Genomic DNA, 16543 nt, shown 5'->3' on the forward strand with positions numbered 1-16543 from the left:
CGGGGGCACTCTGTGCAAAACGAACTGCACAGTGGAGGTAAGTATAACATGTTTGTTATTTTAGTAACTGTTTAATTTTGACATGTCATGTGATTTGTGCTCTGGAAGTCAGAGGAGCGATTCTCCCCCCCCCCCCCCCCCCCCGGACTATACCAGGCCACATGCCCTCAAAATAGGGGTGTGCATACTTTGGGGCAGGGGGGGCTCTGAAGAACACATCACTAAGGGGAGAAGACGGCAGCGGAGGGAAAAGACCGGAGGAAGAACACATTGGTGGGGAACCGGATAAAGAAGACACGTTAGAGCTATGACAGCTGACATTTTTAATTTTTAATAAAGGACTTCCTGGGGGCTTCCAGATTCCGATAAGCCCCCTGCCCGCAGACCCCCACAACCACCGCCCAGGGTGGCCGGGAAGAGGCCATTGTCCCCATCAACATTGGGACATGGTGATTGGGGTGGGGGACGCAGAGCCCCCCTGCCCCAAAGCCTGCACCCCCCCCATGTTGAGGGCATGTGGCCTGGTATGGTCCAGGGGAGGGAAAATCGCTCTTTTGCCCCCCCTTTCTTGACCTGCCAGGCTGCATGCTTGGATAATGGTCTGGTATGGATTGTGTGGGGGGGGGGGGGCACGCTGTTTAGTAGTAGTGCATTTTCAAAGTCGGACCAGTTAAGACGGCTCTCATAGGGAACCATTGATTTTGTGGTTTGGCTTGTGCTCTGGAAGTCTGAGCACATGCCGTATCAGTGTGAACTGGCCCTTAAGCAATAGAAAATATTTCTGATTACTAGTAGTTGTCATATGTGTCCTGGAATGAGCTTTACTGTCTGCTGATACATCATTCGGTGTACAGCTGACAATTGTTGTAGTCTGGGATGACCCAGAAAAGACAGTTGGTCCTTTTTGTGCTGCATCCTATAAACATGTAGCTATAAACTGTAAGAAATAGTCATTGGTTATTTTAGAAAGTTAATACAAGTGTGGATGTCATAGTAGTGTTTTTAAAATAAACTGGGCAGATTTATTTTTTCTGTACACATAAATATTTGTTAAGGGTGTATCTGACATTGTATTCTGTTTTCAATGTACATCAGCTGCACTAATACATTCCATGGGACAAAGCTTATATGCAAGATGTGACTTGTTAATCCCTTGTGCAGACTCGGCGTCTGTAATATAAAGAATGTATTTGCATGTTCATTGCTTGTTCAAAGCCTAAGTTTAGGCAAATACTTAAAAAAATCAGCTCAAGGAACAGTACTTACTTTCAGTGTCTCATTTGTTGATGGCTGCTGCTTTAGTTGAGCTCTTCAGCCCTCTGATCACCCCTGCAGTAGTGCCATTAGGGTTAACAGAGCCGAGGGACCTGTAATTTGCAATCATCAAGAGGGTAGACTTTGCCCACATTTTCCGTCCCTCCTCCATTCATAGAAGTCATACTATATAGTATATCAATGAATGGACGGGCAGATGAATGAAAGGTCTATGGAGTGCTTTTCATTCATGAAAGTTATAGTAGGGCTTCTTTAAACGGAGGAGGGGCAGAAAGGGATAGTCATCACTGTTGATGAGTGCCTGTGACAGGTCCCTCAGCTCTGTTAACCCTTACAGCACCAGAAGACTACTGCTGTGGGTTTGTGGGGAGGGGTTTAGAAGATGAAAGATTTCAACTTAGACCCCATACACACTATTAGTTTTTCTGCAGATTTTTGTCTTCAGATTTACCAAAAGATATATAATATGAGGTCAAACCTTAAGAGTTTCAATTTGTATGCAATCAGGCAGGCCCTTGCACTACACGCTTTTGGTAAATCTGAAGACAAAAATCTGCAGAAAATCTAATAGTGTGTATGGGGTCTAAAGCAGCAGACATCAGCACAAGAAACACTTCTCATTGATGATAAGTACTGTCCCTTCTGCTGATTTAAAATAAATAAATAACACACACTATATATATATATATATTTGACTAAACTTTTTTATGTAAGAAATAAACTGAAATAAAAGAAGTGACATAGACAAGTTTTCTGACATAATCGTGTTTTCTGTCTTACCTTCTCAGGGCTGACCAGGATCTACACGTCAGGGACTGTGTTCAGATATATTTACGGGACTGGCTAATAGTCAACAGAAAGTAAGTAAACATATGTACCTAAAAATAAAATTAGCACTGCCTTTCCTTTCCCTTATTTCCTAAATTGCAAAGTCAGAAGTTTTTTTTTTTTTTTTTTATCTTAATGCATAGAATACGTCTGTGTGCAACAGCCCCCCTAATACTTACCAGAGGTCCCTCTCTGTCCAGCAAAGTCCATGTGTGAGACATCTGAGATTCTCCGACCTGATTGGCTGTGACTGAGCAGCAGCGCCATTGGCTCCCGCTGCTATCATTTAAGGTCGGCTAGCCAATTAGGAGCGAGAGGGGGCCGGGCTGGATCAGGGCTCTGTGTCTGAATGGACACAGAGAGCTGTGACTTGGCTCTCGTGTCCCCATAGCAAGCCTCTTACAGTCACTTTAATTGGAAAATCTCCTTTCATGTTGTGGGTTCTACCTGTTTGTTGGCCATCTCTTTCCACAACTTTCTGGATTCCCTTCATGCTGTGCAGCTTCCACTCTGTTTCTAAGGACTATATATCCCCTGATATTTTTAGCACTGATCACTGTATTAGTGTCACTGGTTCCCACAAAGTGTCACTTATTATCCGATTTGTCAACTGCAATGTCACAGTCCCACTGTCAGTCGCTGATCGCCGCCATTACTAGTAAAAAAAATGTTTATAGTGTAAAAAATAAAAACCGTAGAGGTGATCAAATACCACCAAAAGAAAGCTCTATTTGTGTGGAAAAAAGAACATACATTTTATTTGTGTACAGCGTCACACGACCGCGCAATTGTCAGTTAAAATAATGCAGTGTCGTATCGCAATAAATGGCCTGGTGTTGAAGGTCGGTAAACCTTCCGGAGCTGAAGTGGATAAATAATTCATGAAATTACTTTGGATGTATGTAGTAGAGAGTGTAGGGTTCAGAACAAGCTTATGGCTGCAGCAGCAGCCACAAGTTTGTGCTTGTTTTCCTAAGCTGGCTCCTGGCTGTAAAGTAAAATGATAGGCGGCTGTATAGCCACCTGATCACTGTCGCAGTGCGTGCAGTACAGTCTCCCCTCCATGGTTACTGGGCTCTCCTGATCTTCCTGGGAGCCCAAGACCACATCAGAGGGCTTTAGGATGGCAAGTAACAGGAGAACAAGTAATGCTTGCTCCTTGGTCTTCTCTGCATTGAATGAAGCTGGAATTGACAATGGTTTATTCACTTCTCGTATCAGAGCCTTTATACCCTGGCTGATACAGCCAGGTAAGCCGCTAAACTAGAAGATCTGTGTTCAGTTACCTACTTTGGAGGGCAAGGAAGACATTTAGGTCTGATGGAGCCCCAATTTCTCCATAAAAATACCTGTCACCAGCCTAATGCTGTCACATAGGGGTTAGTTAACACCTTGTGATAGCAATAAAGTTTAAAAAAATAAAATTATAATAAAATTGATTGAAAACAAAACAAAAAAAATAACCATAATCTCTTTTTCACTCGCCCACAAATGCGAACACAGCACAGGGCGCACCTGTATGTAAACTGAGATTGAACCACACATTATATTAAGTTTTGCCGCAAATGCTACAGTAGGAAATAGCTTGTGGTTAACTCCAAATTGATGAGTAGTAAAGGCTTATGTAAAAAATTGCCTATGGAGATTCTTGGGTGCTGAAGTTTTTTGTGATATCACAGGTACGCGCATTTTTAAGAACTTATATGTTTGGTATCTATTTACTTGACACAACCCCATCTTTTACATTTTACAAAAAAAGTGGGTATTGTGTTTGTGTGTACTAAAATTCATGTTTATTATATTTTTTCCTGAAAGGTATGCATTTGATAGTTGCGCAAACATTGTGCAACATAAAAAAATTGCAACTACTGTCTTTTTTCATTCTACAGGGCTTCTGCTTTCAGAAAATGTATAATGTTCTGGGGTTTTTAAGTAATTTTATAGCCAAACATGAAGATTTTTACATGCATGCAAAAAATAAAAAGATTGCTCTGGAGACCTAGTGCTTAAAGGGGCTGTAAACCCTCCTGTTTTTCACCTTAATGCATCCTATGCATTAAGGTGAAAAAACATCTGACTATTACCGGCCCCCCTGTTTTACCTACCTGAGCCCTGGAAAGTCCCGCGTCGAGAACATGCTGAATCTTTGCCTGGGGGGTTCTCGGCTCTTCATTGGATAGATTGATTGCAGCGCAGCTATTGGCTCCTGCTTCTGTCAATCAAATCCAATGACGCAGGCATCGGGGGGCAGGGCCAAGTTCTGCATTCGGCAGCTATGGACGCCGAATGCAGGAATCGGGAGCACGCCCACAAGGTAACCCCCTTGGGAGAGCGGGTTATATTGCTACAATCGCCTCTGTTAGATAATGTTATGTGTCCCACTCAGTGGTGTTGCGTGGGGGGGGCAGTGGGGGCCGTGGCCCCAGGTGCGACATTTAGGGGGGCGACATTCAGTGCCTCCTCCTAATTTTCATTTCCTAATTTTCGTGTCCCTGATCTCCGCCCACCATGTTTGGTGTCCGGCGCCCTCTGGGCATATGGGGGTCATGTGCGGCTGGGGCTGGCCTGTCTGCAATCGCTCTAGAAGTCCCGCCTCCGCACATGACTGCTATACGCCCAATCACAGAGCGCAGGGAAATAAAGATAATGGTGGCGGAAAACAAGCACTGTGTGAGCCGCCGGGGCTGCGGTCTTCCCCTCCGCCTGTCCCTCTGCTCTGTGTCCCTCTGCTCTGTGTCCCTCTGCGGCAGTGTGTTTAGCGGAGCGGAGGGGCGACTTGGCTCGGTAGAGATGGGAGCATGGAGGTGCACTGCTGACACCATGGAGCGGGCTGCGGGTGGATGGCTCTGGCGGAGAGTCGAGACAGAGGTAAGGAGGATTTGCACCGAGCTGTGGGGAGGGGGGTGTGAGTAGTGCGAGTAGTGCAGGAAGTAGGACGCTTACTGTAGGAGTCGGAGGTATTTGTCGGGGGTCAGTGTATGTGTCGGGGGTCAGTGTATGTGTCGGGGGTCAGTGTATGTGTCGGTGTATGTGTCGGGGGTCAGTGTATGTGTCGGGTAGGTCAGTGTAATGTGAGTAGTGCAAAAAGTAGGAGTCAGGTGCAGAGGCGTCCCTAGGGGGGGACCAGAGGGGGCCCTGACCCCCCCAACATCATGCTGTGCCCCACCATGTGCCCCCCCAAAAAAAAAAATATATATATTTTTTTTTTTTTGCAATTTTTGTATTTTGCTCCCCGAGAGGGAGAGCGTCCCCAGTCAGCTCTGCGGGGGATTCCTCCCCCTCCCTGTGCTCGCCGACACTGCATAATGCGAGCGCTCACACAACCAGATATTCTAGCCTGGACCGTGTTTAGGTGTGTGCACTGCAAACTGCAGTACACTGTAATCACTGAACTACATTATCTCCATCCCTTCTCTCCCCCCCATCTGTCTCCCTCCCCCTCTCCTGTTCTTTCAAAACATTCACAATTTACTTTCACTTTCAGTTAGGCAGATAATATACGGTGCAAATTTCTTTCCTGCATCCACAGATTGCAGGAAAGAAACTTGCATGATTCCCCCATCAACACAGACAGTGCTGACGGGAATATCCCTCCTGCCCAGCAATTATATTCTCCCGACAAACAGTGATTATCACTAGTGACTATACAGCAACCACTATTGATAATTATAAGAGAATCTGCTCATTATTGGTTCAAATCTCAGCCAGTTTCTGCTGAGATTTAAACTGTCTATGGCTGGTCTTAGCTCTTAGGCAGCCCATACATTGATTAGCACTGTGGAGTGTCAGCTTCCTGGCGTGATCGGGCATGTGGGATTTCAAACACACCCGAGCCCATCTCTATTGGTTGTAGACAGTTGAGCTCCCTGCAGGTTGCTTAGCAGCAGTGGACCCTTCTCTGACATGCTGATCGGGATGCAATCCAGGTGATGCTCTTAGTCAAATCCTAGTCATAAATATCAGTGATTTTATTGATCAAAGCCCACACTTTACAGGCATAGAGCCCACGTGGCTGCTGATCATACGGTTGATTATATTTATGTGGTTGTACTCTTGATGCTAATAAATACTGTGTTTATTAGATCTGACTGGGAGCATCCCCTGGATCACATGCCAATCAGCATGTCAACAGAGAAGGTTATACAGCATTACTGCTGCTAGGTGACCAGCTGGGGGCTCGGCTCTCTATAACCAATAGTGCCAGCCTTCCCCTGCATGCACCCATAATGTCACCAGCACTAGGTCCTAATAGACTGCCATCGCTGCCAAGGAGACAGACGCCAGACCAGCGCTGTAAATAGCAGGGACAGGACAGCTTGGGATCCCCACTGTGGCAGAACACCAGGGCCCGGTGGCAAGGCAACCTTTGCAACCCTGATAGTTCTCCCACTGCTTTGGACCCTTATATTTTCTTGGTGTGCTGGTGACATATATCTTTTGCTTTCTGCCACCCTGGGGGGCCCCAGTATAGTAGGAAGGGAGCTCACTGCAGAACATGTGAAAGGGCCCATAGTGGGATCGTAGTAAAGGGCCCCAGGATATATATATATATATATATATATATATATATATATATATATATTGCATTTTATAGTTGGCCCCCCTACTTTTGTCCCTGTCCCCCCATGTGCCCCCTCTAAATATGAAAGCTGGAGACGCCACTGGTCAGGTGGATCAGTGAATATGTCGGGTAGGTGTGTCAGGGGGTCAGATAGGTCACATGTGTTCAAAAAATGGAAAGGGTGCAGAGCTATGTGGTTAAAACCATGTGTGACATAAATGTTAAACCTTGAAATGTAAACAAATGATATGTGAAAAATGTATTAAAAGGAAAACTAATGCAGAGTCCAAAAAAATACTCTGGCAATACCCTGGTTTATTTTGGGACTTATTATTCACCAAACTTTATCTTCACTTTCTTGGCAAGCAATGTGTCTTTTTTTGGGAGTTAACCATTCACGGATTTGCTTTTGGAATGAACTATTCACGTACTATGTTGTGTTCTTTTTGGAATCTGCATTAGTTTCTTTTTAATGAATTTTTCACATATACATTTTTCACATATCATTTGTTTACATTTCAAGGTTTAACATTTATTTCACACATGGTTTTAACCACATAGCGCTGCACTCTTTCCATTTTTTGCTATCTATCCTAAGTTTTTTTTGTAGTGAACTTAAGTGCCAGCTGCTTTCTTATACACTTTATCATCATTTTTTTTATTATCTTCTTAAATTAGCACAGCATTTGCCTTAGGGCTTATTTTTTTCTAAGGTCACATGTGTTGCAGGGTAAAGTGGTTCAGGGCGCAGCTGGGGGAGGGTGGCAACAATCCTTTCACCAGCCCTGGTGGTCAGTGTGGTGGTGTGTGGGTTAGTGGTCAGTGTAGTGGTCAGTGTGCAGTGTGGTGTTGTGTGGGTTAGTGGTCAGTGTAGTGGTCAGTGTGCAGTGTGGTGGTGTGTGGGTTAGTGGTCAGTGTAGTGGTCAGTGTGCAGTGTGGTGTTGTGTGGGTTAGTGGTCATTGTATAGTGTAGTGGTTAGTGTAGTGTTGTGTTGTGTAGTGGTCTGTGTGTGGTTAGTGTGCAGTGGGTTAGTGGTCAGTGTGCAGTGTGTGGGTTAGTGGTCAGTGTAGTCGGCAGTGTGGTGGTGTGTGGGTAAGTGGTCAGTGTAGTGGTCAGTGTTTACTGTAGTGGTGTGTTGTGTAGTGTGCAGTGTGGTGGTGTGTGGGTTAGTGGTCAGTGTAGTGGTCAGTGTTTACTGTAGTGGTGTGTTGTGTAGTATGCAGTGTGGTGGTGTGTGGGTTAGTGGTCAGTGTGCAGTGTGGTGGTGTGTGGGTTAGTGGTCAGTGTGCAGTGTGGTGGTGTGTGGGTTAGTGGTCAGTGTGCAGTGTGGTGGTGTGTGGGTTGGTGGTCAGTGTAGTGGTCAGTGTTTACTGTAGTGGTGTGTTGTGTAGTGTGGTGTGTGAGTTAGTGGTCAGTGTAGTGGTCAGTGTGCAGTGTGGTGGTGTGTGGGTAAGTGGTCAGTGTATTGGTCAGTGTTTACTGTAGTGGTGTGTTGTGTAGTGTGCAGTGTGGTGGTGTGTGGGTTAGTGGTCAGTGTGCAGTGTGGTGGTGTGTGGGTTGGTGGTCAGTGTAGTGGTCAGTGTTTACTGTAGTGGTGTGTTGTGTAGTGTGGTGTGTGAGTTAGTGGTCAGTGTAGTGGTCAGTGTGCAGTGTGGTGGTGTGTGGGTAAGTGGTCAGTGTAGTGGTCAGTGTTTACTGTAGTGGTGTGTTGTGTAGTGTGCAGTGTGGTGGTGTGTGGGTTAGTGGTCAGTGTAGTGGTGTGCGGGTTAGTGGTCAGTGTGGTGGTGTGTGGGTTAGTGTATAGTGTAGTGGTCAGTGTGCAGTGTGGTGGTGTGTGGGTTAGTGGTCAGTGTGGTGGTGTGTGGGTTAGTGGTCAGTGTTTACTGTAGTGTAGTGGTGTGTAGTGTAATGGTCAGTGTGTAGTGTAGTGGCCAATGTAGGAATCAGGTAGGTCAGTGCAGTGGACAGGTAGGTAAGTGTAATGGTCAGTCTAGGAATCATGTAGGTCTGTGTAGTGGTCAGTATAGGAATCAGGCTGGTCAGTACTATTGTAGGAAGGGAAGGGACTCGGGGAGTGCAAAAAGTCTGCAGGTTAGGGGGGCACAAATTTCTTGCCTTGCCCCAGGCGCTGACAACCCACGCTACGCCACTGGTCCCACTGTACGTGCTGTAACAAATATATGCCAATTGCTCGCCTTTCTTCCTTCCCAGTCTGACATCTATAGCGGGACGGGCCGAGAACTCCCAGTACATCTGCCGCTCCATAGAGGTGAATCGAGGGTCTGATTGGGTTGGACTGTTCATGTGAAAGGGGCCTAAGGCTGCTTTTAAATTGAATGTCTGCGGTCTACCCACACCGTGGGTGCTGCGCAGTGTACTTGTGGTTTTCCCGCCAGTTAGCTGCACTTTTCCATAGACATCTATTATATCCTGCAGGTGTGGTGCACTTTCTGAAAAGCCGTTTCCTTCCTTTACTGCCGGCTTCATTCACAACACTGATGCTCTGGGATGGCAGGTCGCCAACCTGCAATCTGGGCTTGCCAATTAGCCATCTTCGAGCAGGAGGATGCGGGCTACATCAGAGGGCTCCGCGGGCCACATGTGGCCCCCAGGCCACTGGTTGGGTACCCTTGTTCTAAACCCTTCCTACTCCGCTAAGTTTTTATTTTATTTTCGTCTGTGTCCCAGTTTGAGTTATTTCACTTCACTTCTAGATCCTTTATAGGAACTTGGGAAAATGTCCCCACAAAGACACAGCAATACCAATGTAACAGAGGTTCTTGCAAATGTGTAGTATTTAATACTGCAATATATACTTCATATCTTTGATATATATATATATATATATATATATATATATATATATATATATATATATATATACACACGGAGATCTTTGAGTCTTACCAGGTCCCCTTGTATTCAGTATGCTGGCAAATCGTATGCGGATACTCATATTACCCACTAAACATGAGCATTACCCAATGCAGCATGCTGAATAGGACAACTGCTCTAAAATGCAGTTAATATTGGACTAATACTGTTTTTGAACTAGTTTAATATTTTTAATATACTAATATTTAAATAAATGTAATCAAATTAAAATGTAAATAATAAAATTTTTATATTATTGATATTAATCTAGTTAATAATGAAGAAAACTGAATGAGCTGGGTTGTCCCTACTTGATTTATCCAATATTACTGCCATCTAGAGGTAGTCTGAGCTTTTGCAGACATGCCTTCATCAATCCATTATAATATTATACAGCTCCCTCTGCTGACATTTCTTTGTAAAAAAAAAAAAAAAAGCTAGTTGTCTGGTTTTTAAGCATATCCAATGACTTCAGTATTCATTGACCTGAAACAAATAAATAGACGAGAAGTCTTCAGTCAGCTTTCACTGGCTGCATACTTATTCTATGTCTAATTCAGAAAGTATTAAAGCCCATGGCAATTATATAGGTAGCATTTGTGTAGAAAATCACCAGTGCATTCTACATATTTCTGTCATTACATGCTTCCTTCAAACACATCAATTGAGACTTCATACTGCAAGATCTCTAGTCTTTGGTCCAGGAGGCACATTAATAGCTGGATTCAGGTACACGTGCCTAACGTTAGGCAGGCGTAGCGTATCTCATATACGCTACGCCGCCGTAAGTTAGAGAGACAAGTGCTGTATTCACAAAGCACTTGCGTCCTAAGTTACGGCGGCGTAGCGTAAATGTGCCGGCCTAAGCGCGCCTAATTTAAATTGTGAAGAGGTGGGCGTGTTTTATGCTAATGAATCGTGATTGACGTTTTGAACGAACGGCGCATGCACCGTCCGTGGACATATCCCAGTGCGCATGCTATAAATTACGCCGCAAAGACTTATTGGTTTCGACGTGAACGTAAATTACGCCCAGCCCCATTCACGGACGACATACGCAAACGTAAAAATAAAAAAATTTGATGCGGTTCTGACAGCCATACTTAACATTGGCTGCGCCATCTTTTTGGTGGAATATCTTTAGGCCTGAAAACGCCTTACGTAAATGGCGTATCTTTACTGCGACATGCAAGCGTACGTTCGTGAATAGGCGTTTCTTGCTGATTTACGCATTCTAGGCGTAAATCTGCGTACACGCCCCTAGCGGCCGGCGTAAATAGACAGCTAAAATACGACGGCGACGGCGGTCGTATCTTCGCTAGATTTAAGTGTATCTCAATTTGAGAATACACTAAAATATACGACGGCACAGATTCAGAGTTACGACGGCGTATCTACTGATAAGCCTGAATCTGGCTATAAGTCTCTATTCTCTCCTGTCCTGAAGCCGACCCCCATTGAAGTTTTACTGGTTGACGGTTAGCAGGTCTTCTAATCTCTTTCACAAAATAATATAATGTATAATACAATAATTTGTAATCTTTTAACATTTTTAGTGTGGCACACTAGCACTAGTTTCGCAGGTTTTTTTTGTGCATTTTTGTGATGCGTATTTGGAGTGGCGCCATTCATTTTGAATGGCCCTCCCTCTGCTCCAAATATGCGCCAAAGGAGCTAATGCACCCAATTTTATCACTGAGCCAGATGCATTTTCTGCCTCGACAATCGTGGCAAAATTGCACCACGTTTGAGGTGCCATTGAGAAATAATGGCACCTCAACTGCATCCTGCCTTTTGGGACAACTCCAAAATGCTCAAGTGAGGACGGTTCCTGTCAGGTGTGCTATGAACAAGGCTTCTCGCCAAAACGCGTCTGCCACAGTCTGTGTACTCGCTGTTATGGCTAAATAAATACTTGAGGATTATGGAGTTGTCCACTGTCTCTTTTTCTATGACTGCATTGTCTTTTGGTGGATGGGAGGACACCACAGCTCCAGCACCCAAACTGCAACTTCCAGTTTGCATTTGAATTTCCACTGTTCTGAGCGCTGCATCTTTTTGTTTGAATATTTTCTTATAACCTAACCCTGCTTTGACCCGGACCATTATGCAGGTAAAGGACCTGGCCCCTTTGTGCGATTCGGCACTGCCTCGCTTTACCTGACCATTGTGCGGTCGTGTCACGTGGCTCCCAAACAAAATTAGCGCCCTTTTTTCCCCAAAAATAGAGCTTTCTTTTGGTGGTATTTGATCACCTCTGCAGTTTTTATTTTTTGCGCTTTTAACAAAAATAGAGCGACAATTTTGACAAAAAAATCAATATTTTTTACTTTTTGCTATAATAAATATCCCCAAAAAATATATAAAAAAAAAAACGTTTTTTTTTCCCTCAGTTTAGGCCGATACGTATTCTTCTATATATTTTTGGTAAAAAAAAATCGCAATAATCGTTTGGTTTGCGCAAAAGTTATAGCGTTTACAAAATAGGGGATGGTCTATTGCATTTTTATTAAAACATTTTTTTTTGGCGATCAGTGATTTTTTTTTTTTGTGACATTATGGCGAACACATCGGACACTTTTGACACATTTTTGGGACCATTGTCATTTTCACAGCGAAAAGTGCTATAAAAATGCACTAATTACTGTGAAAATGGCAGTGAAGGGGTTAACCAGGAGGGGGCGCTGTAGGGGTTAAGTGTGACCTAAGGGAGTGTTCTTACTGTGGGGGGGCGTGGCTGTGCGTGTGACGTCACTGATCGTCGTTCCCCAACACAGGGAACAGATGATCAGTGACAGCCACACTAGGAAGCACGGGGAGATGTTTGTTTACACTTACCTCTCCCCGTTCTTCCTCTCTGTGACCCGATCGTGGGACACTGGCGGCGATCGGGTCAGCTGTTCCTGCAGGGACGGTCACGGAGGAGAGGACCGGGTCGCGAGCACGCCGCCGCGCTGTGTGACCCATGGCTTGGCTCTTAAAGGGGAGGTACATGTACTCCCTTGTGCCCAGCCGTGCCATTTTGTCGACGTATATCGTCGTGCGGCCGTCCTCAAGTGGTTAAACTTCTCCACAATTGTATCCTTGACCTGTCTGGTGTGTTCCTTGGCCTTCATGATGCTGTTTGTTCACTAAGGTTCTCTAACAAACCTCTGAAGGCTTTGTAGTACAACATGTGTTTTTATACTGAGATTAAATTACACACAGGTGGACTCTATTTACTAACTAGGTGACTTCTGAAGGCAATTGGTTCCACTAGATTTTAGTTAGGGGTATCAGAGTAAAGGGGGCTGAATACAAATGTACACCACTTTTCACATATTTATTTGTAAAACATTTTGAAAACTATTTATCATTTTCCTTCCACTTCACAATGATGTGCCACGTTGTGTTGGTCTATCACATAAAATCCCAATAAAATACATTTGCATTTTTGGTTGTAACGTGACAAAATGTGGAAAATTTCAAAGAGGAAGAATACTTTAAAGCGGGAGTTCACCCATAAAAAAATGTTTACCCTTAGATTGATGCTCATTTTGTCTAGGGGAATCGGGTAGTTGTTTTAAAATCGAAGCAGTACTTACCGTTTTAGAGAGCGATCTTCTCCGCCGCTTCCGGGTATGGTCTTCGGGACTGGGCGTTCCTATTGTGATTGGCAGTCTTCCGACAGGCTTCCGACGGTCGCATCCATCGCGTCACGAGTAGCCGAAAGAAGCCGAACGTCGGTGCGGCTCTATACTGCGCCTGTGCACCGACGTTCGGCTACTTTCGGAAAATTGTATTGTGATGGATGCGACCGTCGGAAGCCTGTCGAAAGACTGTCAATCAAAATAGGAACGCCCAGTCCCGCAGCCCATACCAGGAAGCGGCGGAGAAGATGCATCTCTAAAACGGTAAGTACAGCTTCGATTTAAAAAAAATACCCGATTCCCCTAGACCAGTGGTCTCAAAGTACCGGCCCGCGGGCCATTTGCGGCCCGCGGACCAGTTATAAATGGCCCGCAGGCAGGGTGGAAGTGAAGGGAGCAAAAAAAAAAAAAAATAATTTTTTTTTTTTGAGCTGGCGCCATCTGGTGGTGAGCCGTTGGTATTACAAGTTATTACCACCAGATGTGTAAGCTGGCGCCATCTGGTGGTGGCCGTTGGTATTACAAGTTAAGCATTACAAGTTAAACAGCAATTCTAATGTCATTTTACACTATTTTCACTGCCATATTCTTCCCTCTAATTGGAACCCCCAAACATTATATATATTTTTTATCCCAACACCCTAGAGAATAAAATAGCGATCGTTGCAATACTTTCTGTTACGCCGTATTTGCGCAGCGGTCTTACAAGCGCACTTTTTTGGGAAAAAATTACACTTTTTTTAATTAAAAAATAAGACAACAGTAAAGTTATCCCAATTTTTTTTAATATTATGAAAGATAATGTTACGCCGAGTAAATTCATACCCAACATGTCACGCTTCAAAATTGTGTCCGCTTGTGGAATGCAGACAAACTTTTTTACCCTTTAAAATCTTCATAGGCAACGTTTAAAAAAATGTACAGGTTGCATGTTTTAAGTTACAGAGGAGCTAGAATTATTGCTCTCACTCTACCAATCGCGGCGATACCTCACATGTGTGGTTTGAACACCGTTTACATATGCGGGCGCTGCTCACGTATGTGTTCGCTTCTGCGCGCAAGCTCGTCGGGACGTGGTGCGTTTTCTGGCTTCTAACTTTTTTAGCTGGCTCCTAGATTCCAAGCAAATTTGTCAAACCCTGACTTACACCAGTGCTGGTGGTAATAATGCGCTCGCTGACACCAGTGCTGGTGGTAATAATGCGCTCGCTGACACCAGTGCTGGGGGTTAATAATGTGTTCGCTGACACCAGTACTGTTGTTTTTGAAGTTTGAAAGTTTGCATGCAGCCCCCCATGGCATATGCAAACTTGTCTTGTGGCCCTCAGGTAATTTGAGTTTGAGACCCCTGCCCTAGACAAAATGAGCAGGAATCTAAGGTTAAAAAATTGTATTTCCTGGTGAACCTCCACTTTAAGGCAGGGGTTGACAAATTGGCTTGGAATCTAGGAGCCAGCTAAAAAAGTTAGGAGCCAGAAAACGCGCCCCGTTCCGACGAGCTCGCGTGCATAAGCGAACACATACGTGAGCAGCGCCCGCATATGTAAACGTTTTTTTTTTTTTCTTTTTTTTTCCTTTTTTTAAAGTGTATTTTGTGCGTGTACTCGAGAGAGGAGCCGGACTGCAGGAGTTGGGAGTAGGCAGGCCTCCCCCAGAGGCAATCTGCCACCTTTCTCCATGCCCCGGGTGGCAATGGCAGGTGTGTGAGGGGGTCCTCCCACACAGCCCGCCCTACCTGCTCCGCTTTGAAGCCCAACGGGGCAGAGGGACTCCCTATAAGGGAGTGAGAGGATTAGCCCGCTCAACCAGCCCCGTTAGTCCTTCGCCTCTCTTTTTAGAGACCGCGTGGTCAAAGTGCGTGATGTTAAAGCGGGGGTTCACCCTTAGAGGGCACTTTTCCCCCTTAGATTCCTGCTCGTTTTTACTAGGGGAATCGGCTATTTATTTTAAAATATGTGCAGTACTTACCCGTTTACGAGATGCATCCTCTCCGTCGCTTCCGGGTATGGGCTTCGGGAATGGGCGTTCCTTCTTGATTGACAGGCTTCCGAGAGGCTTCCGACGGTCGCATCCATCGCGTCACGATTTTCCGAAAGAAGCCGAACGTCGGTGCGCAGGCGCAGTATAGAGCCGCACCGACGTTCGGCTTCTTTCGGCTACGAGTGACGCGATGGATGCGACCGTCGGAAGGCTGTCAATCAAGAAGGAACGCCCGCTCCCGAAGACCCATACCCGGAAGCGACGGAAGAAGATGCAGCTCGAAAGCTAATACAAATAGCCGATTCCCCTAGACCGAACGAGCAGGAAGCTAAGGGGAGAAATTTTTTTTTTTTACAAATGGGTGAACTCCCGCTTTAACCCAATTTAGAGTGCGTGTAAGTGTGGTGGTTTTTGTGGGAGGGGGGTGGGCGTACTAAGCGCAGGCTTACCTCGCATAGCACACCCACCGGGAGCCGGGCTGAGACCACCAAACTCAATTCACATGTAGCCGAGAGCGTGATCCGAACCCCTAGCTGCAGAGGTGAATGGCTTGTCAGCGCAGTGCCAATCGCGTTGAGCCACCGCAGCTCCACATATGTAAACGGTTTTTAAACCACACATTTGAGGTATCGCCGCGATTGGTAGAGCGAGAGCAATAATTCTAGCCCTAGACCTCCTCTGTAACTCAAAACATGCAACCTGTAGATTTTTTTAAACGTTGCCTATGAAGATTTTAAAGGGTAAAAGTTTGTCGGCATTCCACGAGCGGACGCAATTTTGAAGCGTGACATGTTGGGTATGAATTTACTCGGCGTAACATTATCTTTCATAATATAAAAAAAAATGGGGATAACTTTACTGTTGTCTTATTTTTTAATAAAAAAAAGTGTAATTTTTTTCACAAAAAAAGTGCGCTTGTAAGACCGCTGCGCAAATACGGCGTGACAGAAAGTATTGCAACGATCGCCATTTTATTCTCTAGGGTGTTGGGATAAAAAATATATATAATGTTTGGGTGTTCTAATTAGAGGGAAGAAGATGGCAGTGAAAATAGTGAAAAATGACATTAGAATTGCTGTTTAACTTGTAATGCTTAACTTGTAATACCAACGGCCACCACCAGATGGCGCCAGCTTACACATCTGGTGGTAATAACTTGTAATACCAACTGCTCACCACCAGATTTTTTGCCCCCCTTCCAAGCCAAGTCGCCAGGACCCTATTTCTAATCGCCATGGCGACCTGGCGACTGGGATTTGTCGAGCCCTGCTTTAAGGCGCTGTACATCGATGAGCAATATTTAATTTACAGGTGTGTTTCACATTTCTAGCACTAAGTAACTAAGTAGCCTTTAATGAAAGAAATAATGTGGAGGGGCACATTTTTAACTCTTGA

General features: G+C 44.9%; 1 protein-coding gene across 4 annotated transcripts in view; it reads left to right on the forward strand.

Annotated features, from left to right (window-relative positions):
- Positions 1-16543, forward strand: part of DOCK8 (dedicator of cytokinesis 8) — a 225044-nt gene that overhangs the window by 35905 nt on the left and 172596 nt on the right. For all 4 annotated transcript variants that reach the window (XM_040357049.1, XM_040357040.1, XM_040357065.1 and 1 more), the window contains exon 4: positions 2064-2135. In XM_040357049.1, the coding sequence (XP_040212983.1) occupies positions 2064-2135 (72 nt within the window). The remainder of the gene's footprint in view (positions 1-2063; positions 2136-16543) is intronic.

This window comes from Rana temporaria, chromosome 1 (genome assembly GCF_905171775.1).
Source record: "Rana temporaria chromosome 1, aRanTem1.1, whole genome shotgun sequence".
Classification (NCBI taxonomy): domain Eukaryota; kingdom Metazoa; phylum Chordata; class Amphibia; order Anura; family Ranidae; genus Rana; species Rana temporaria.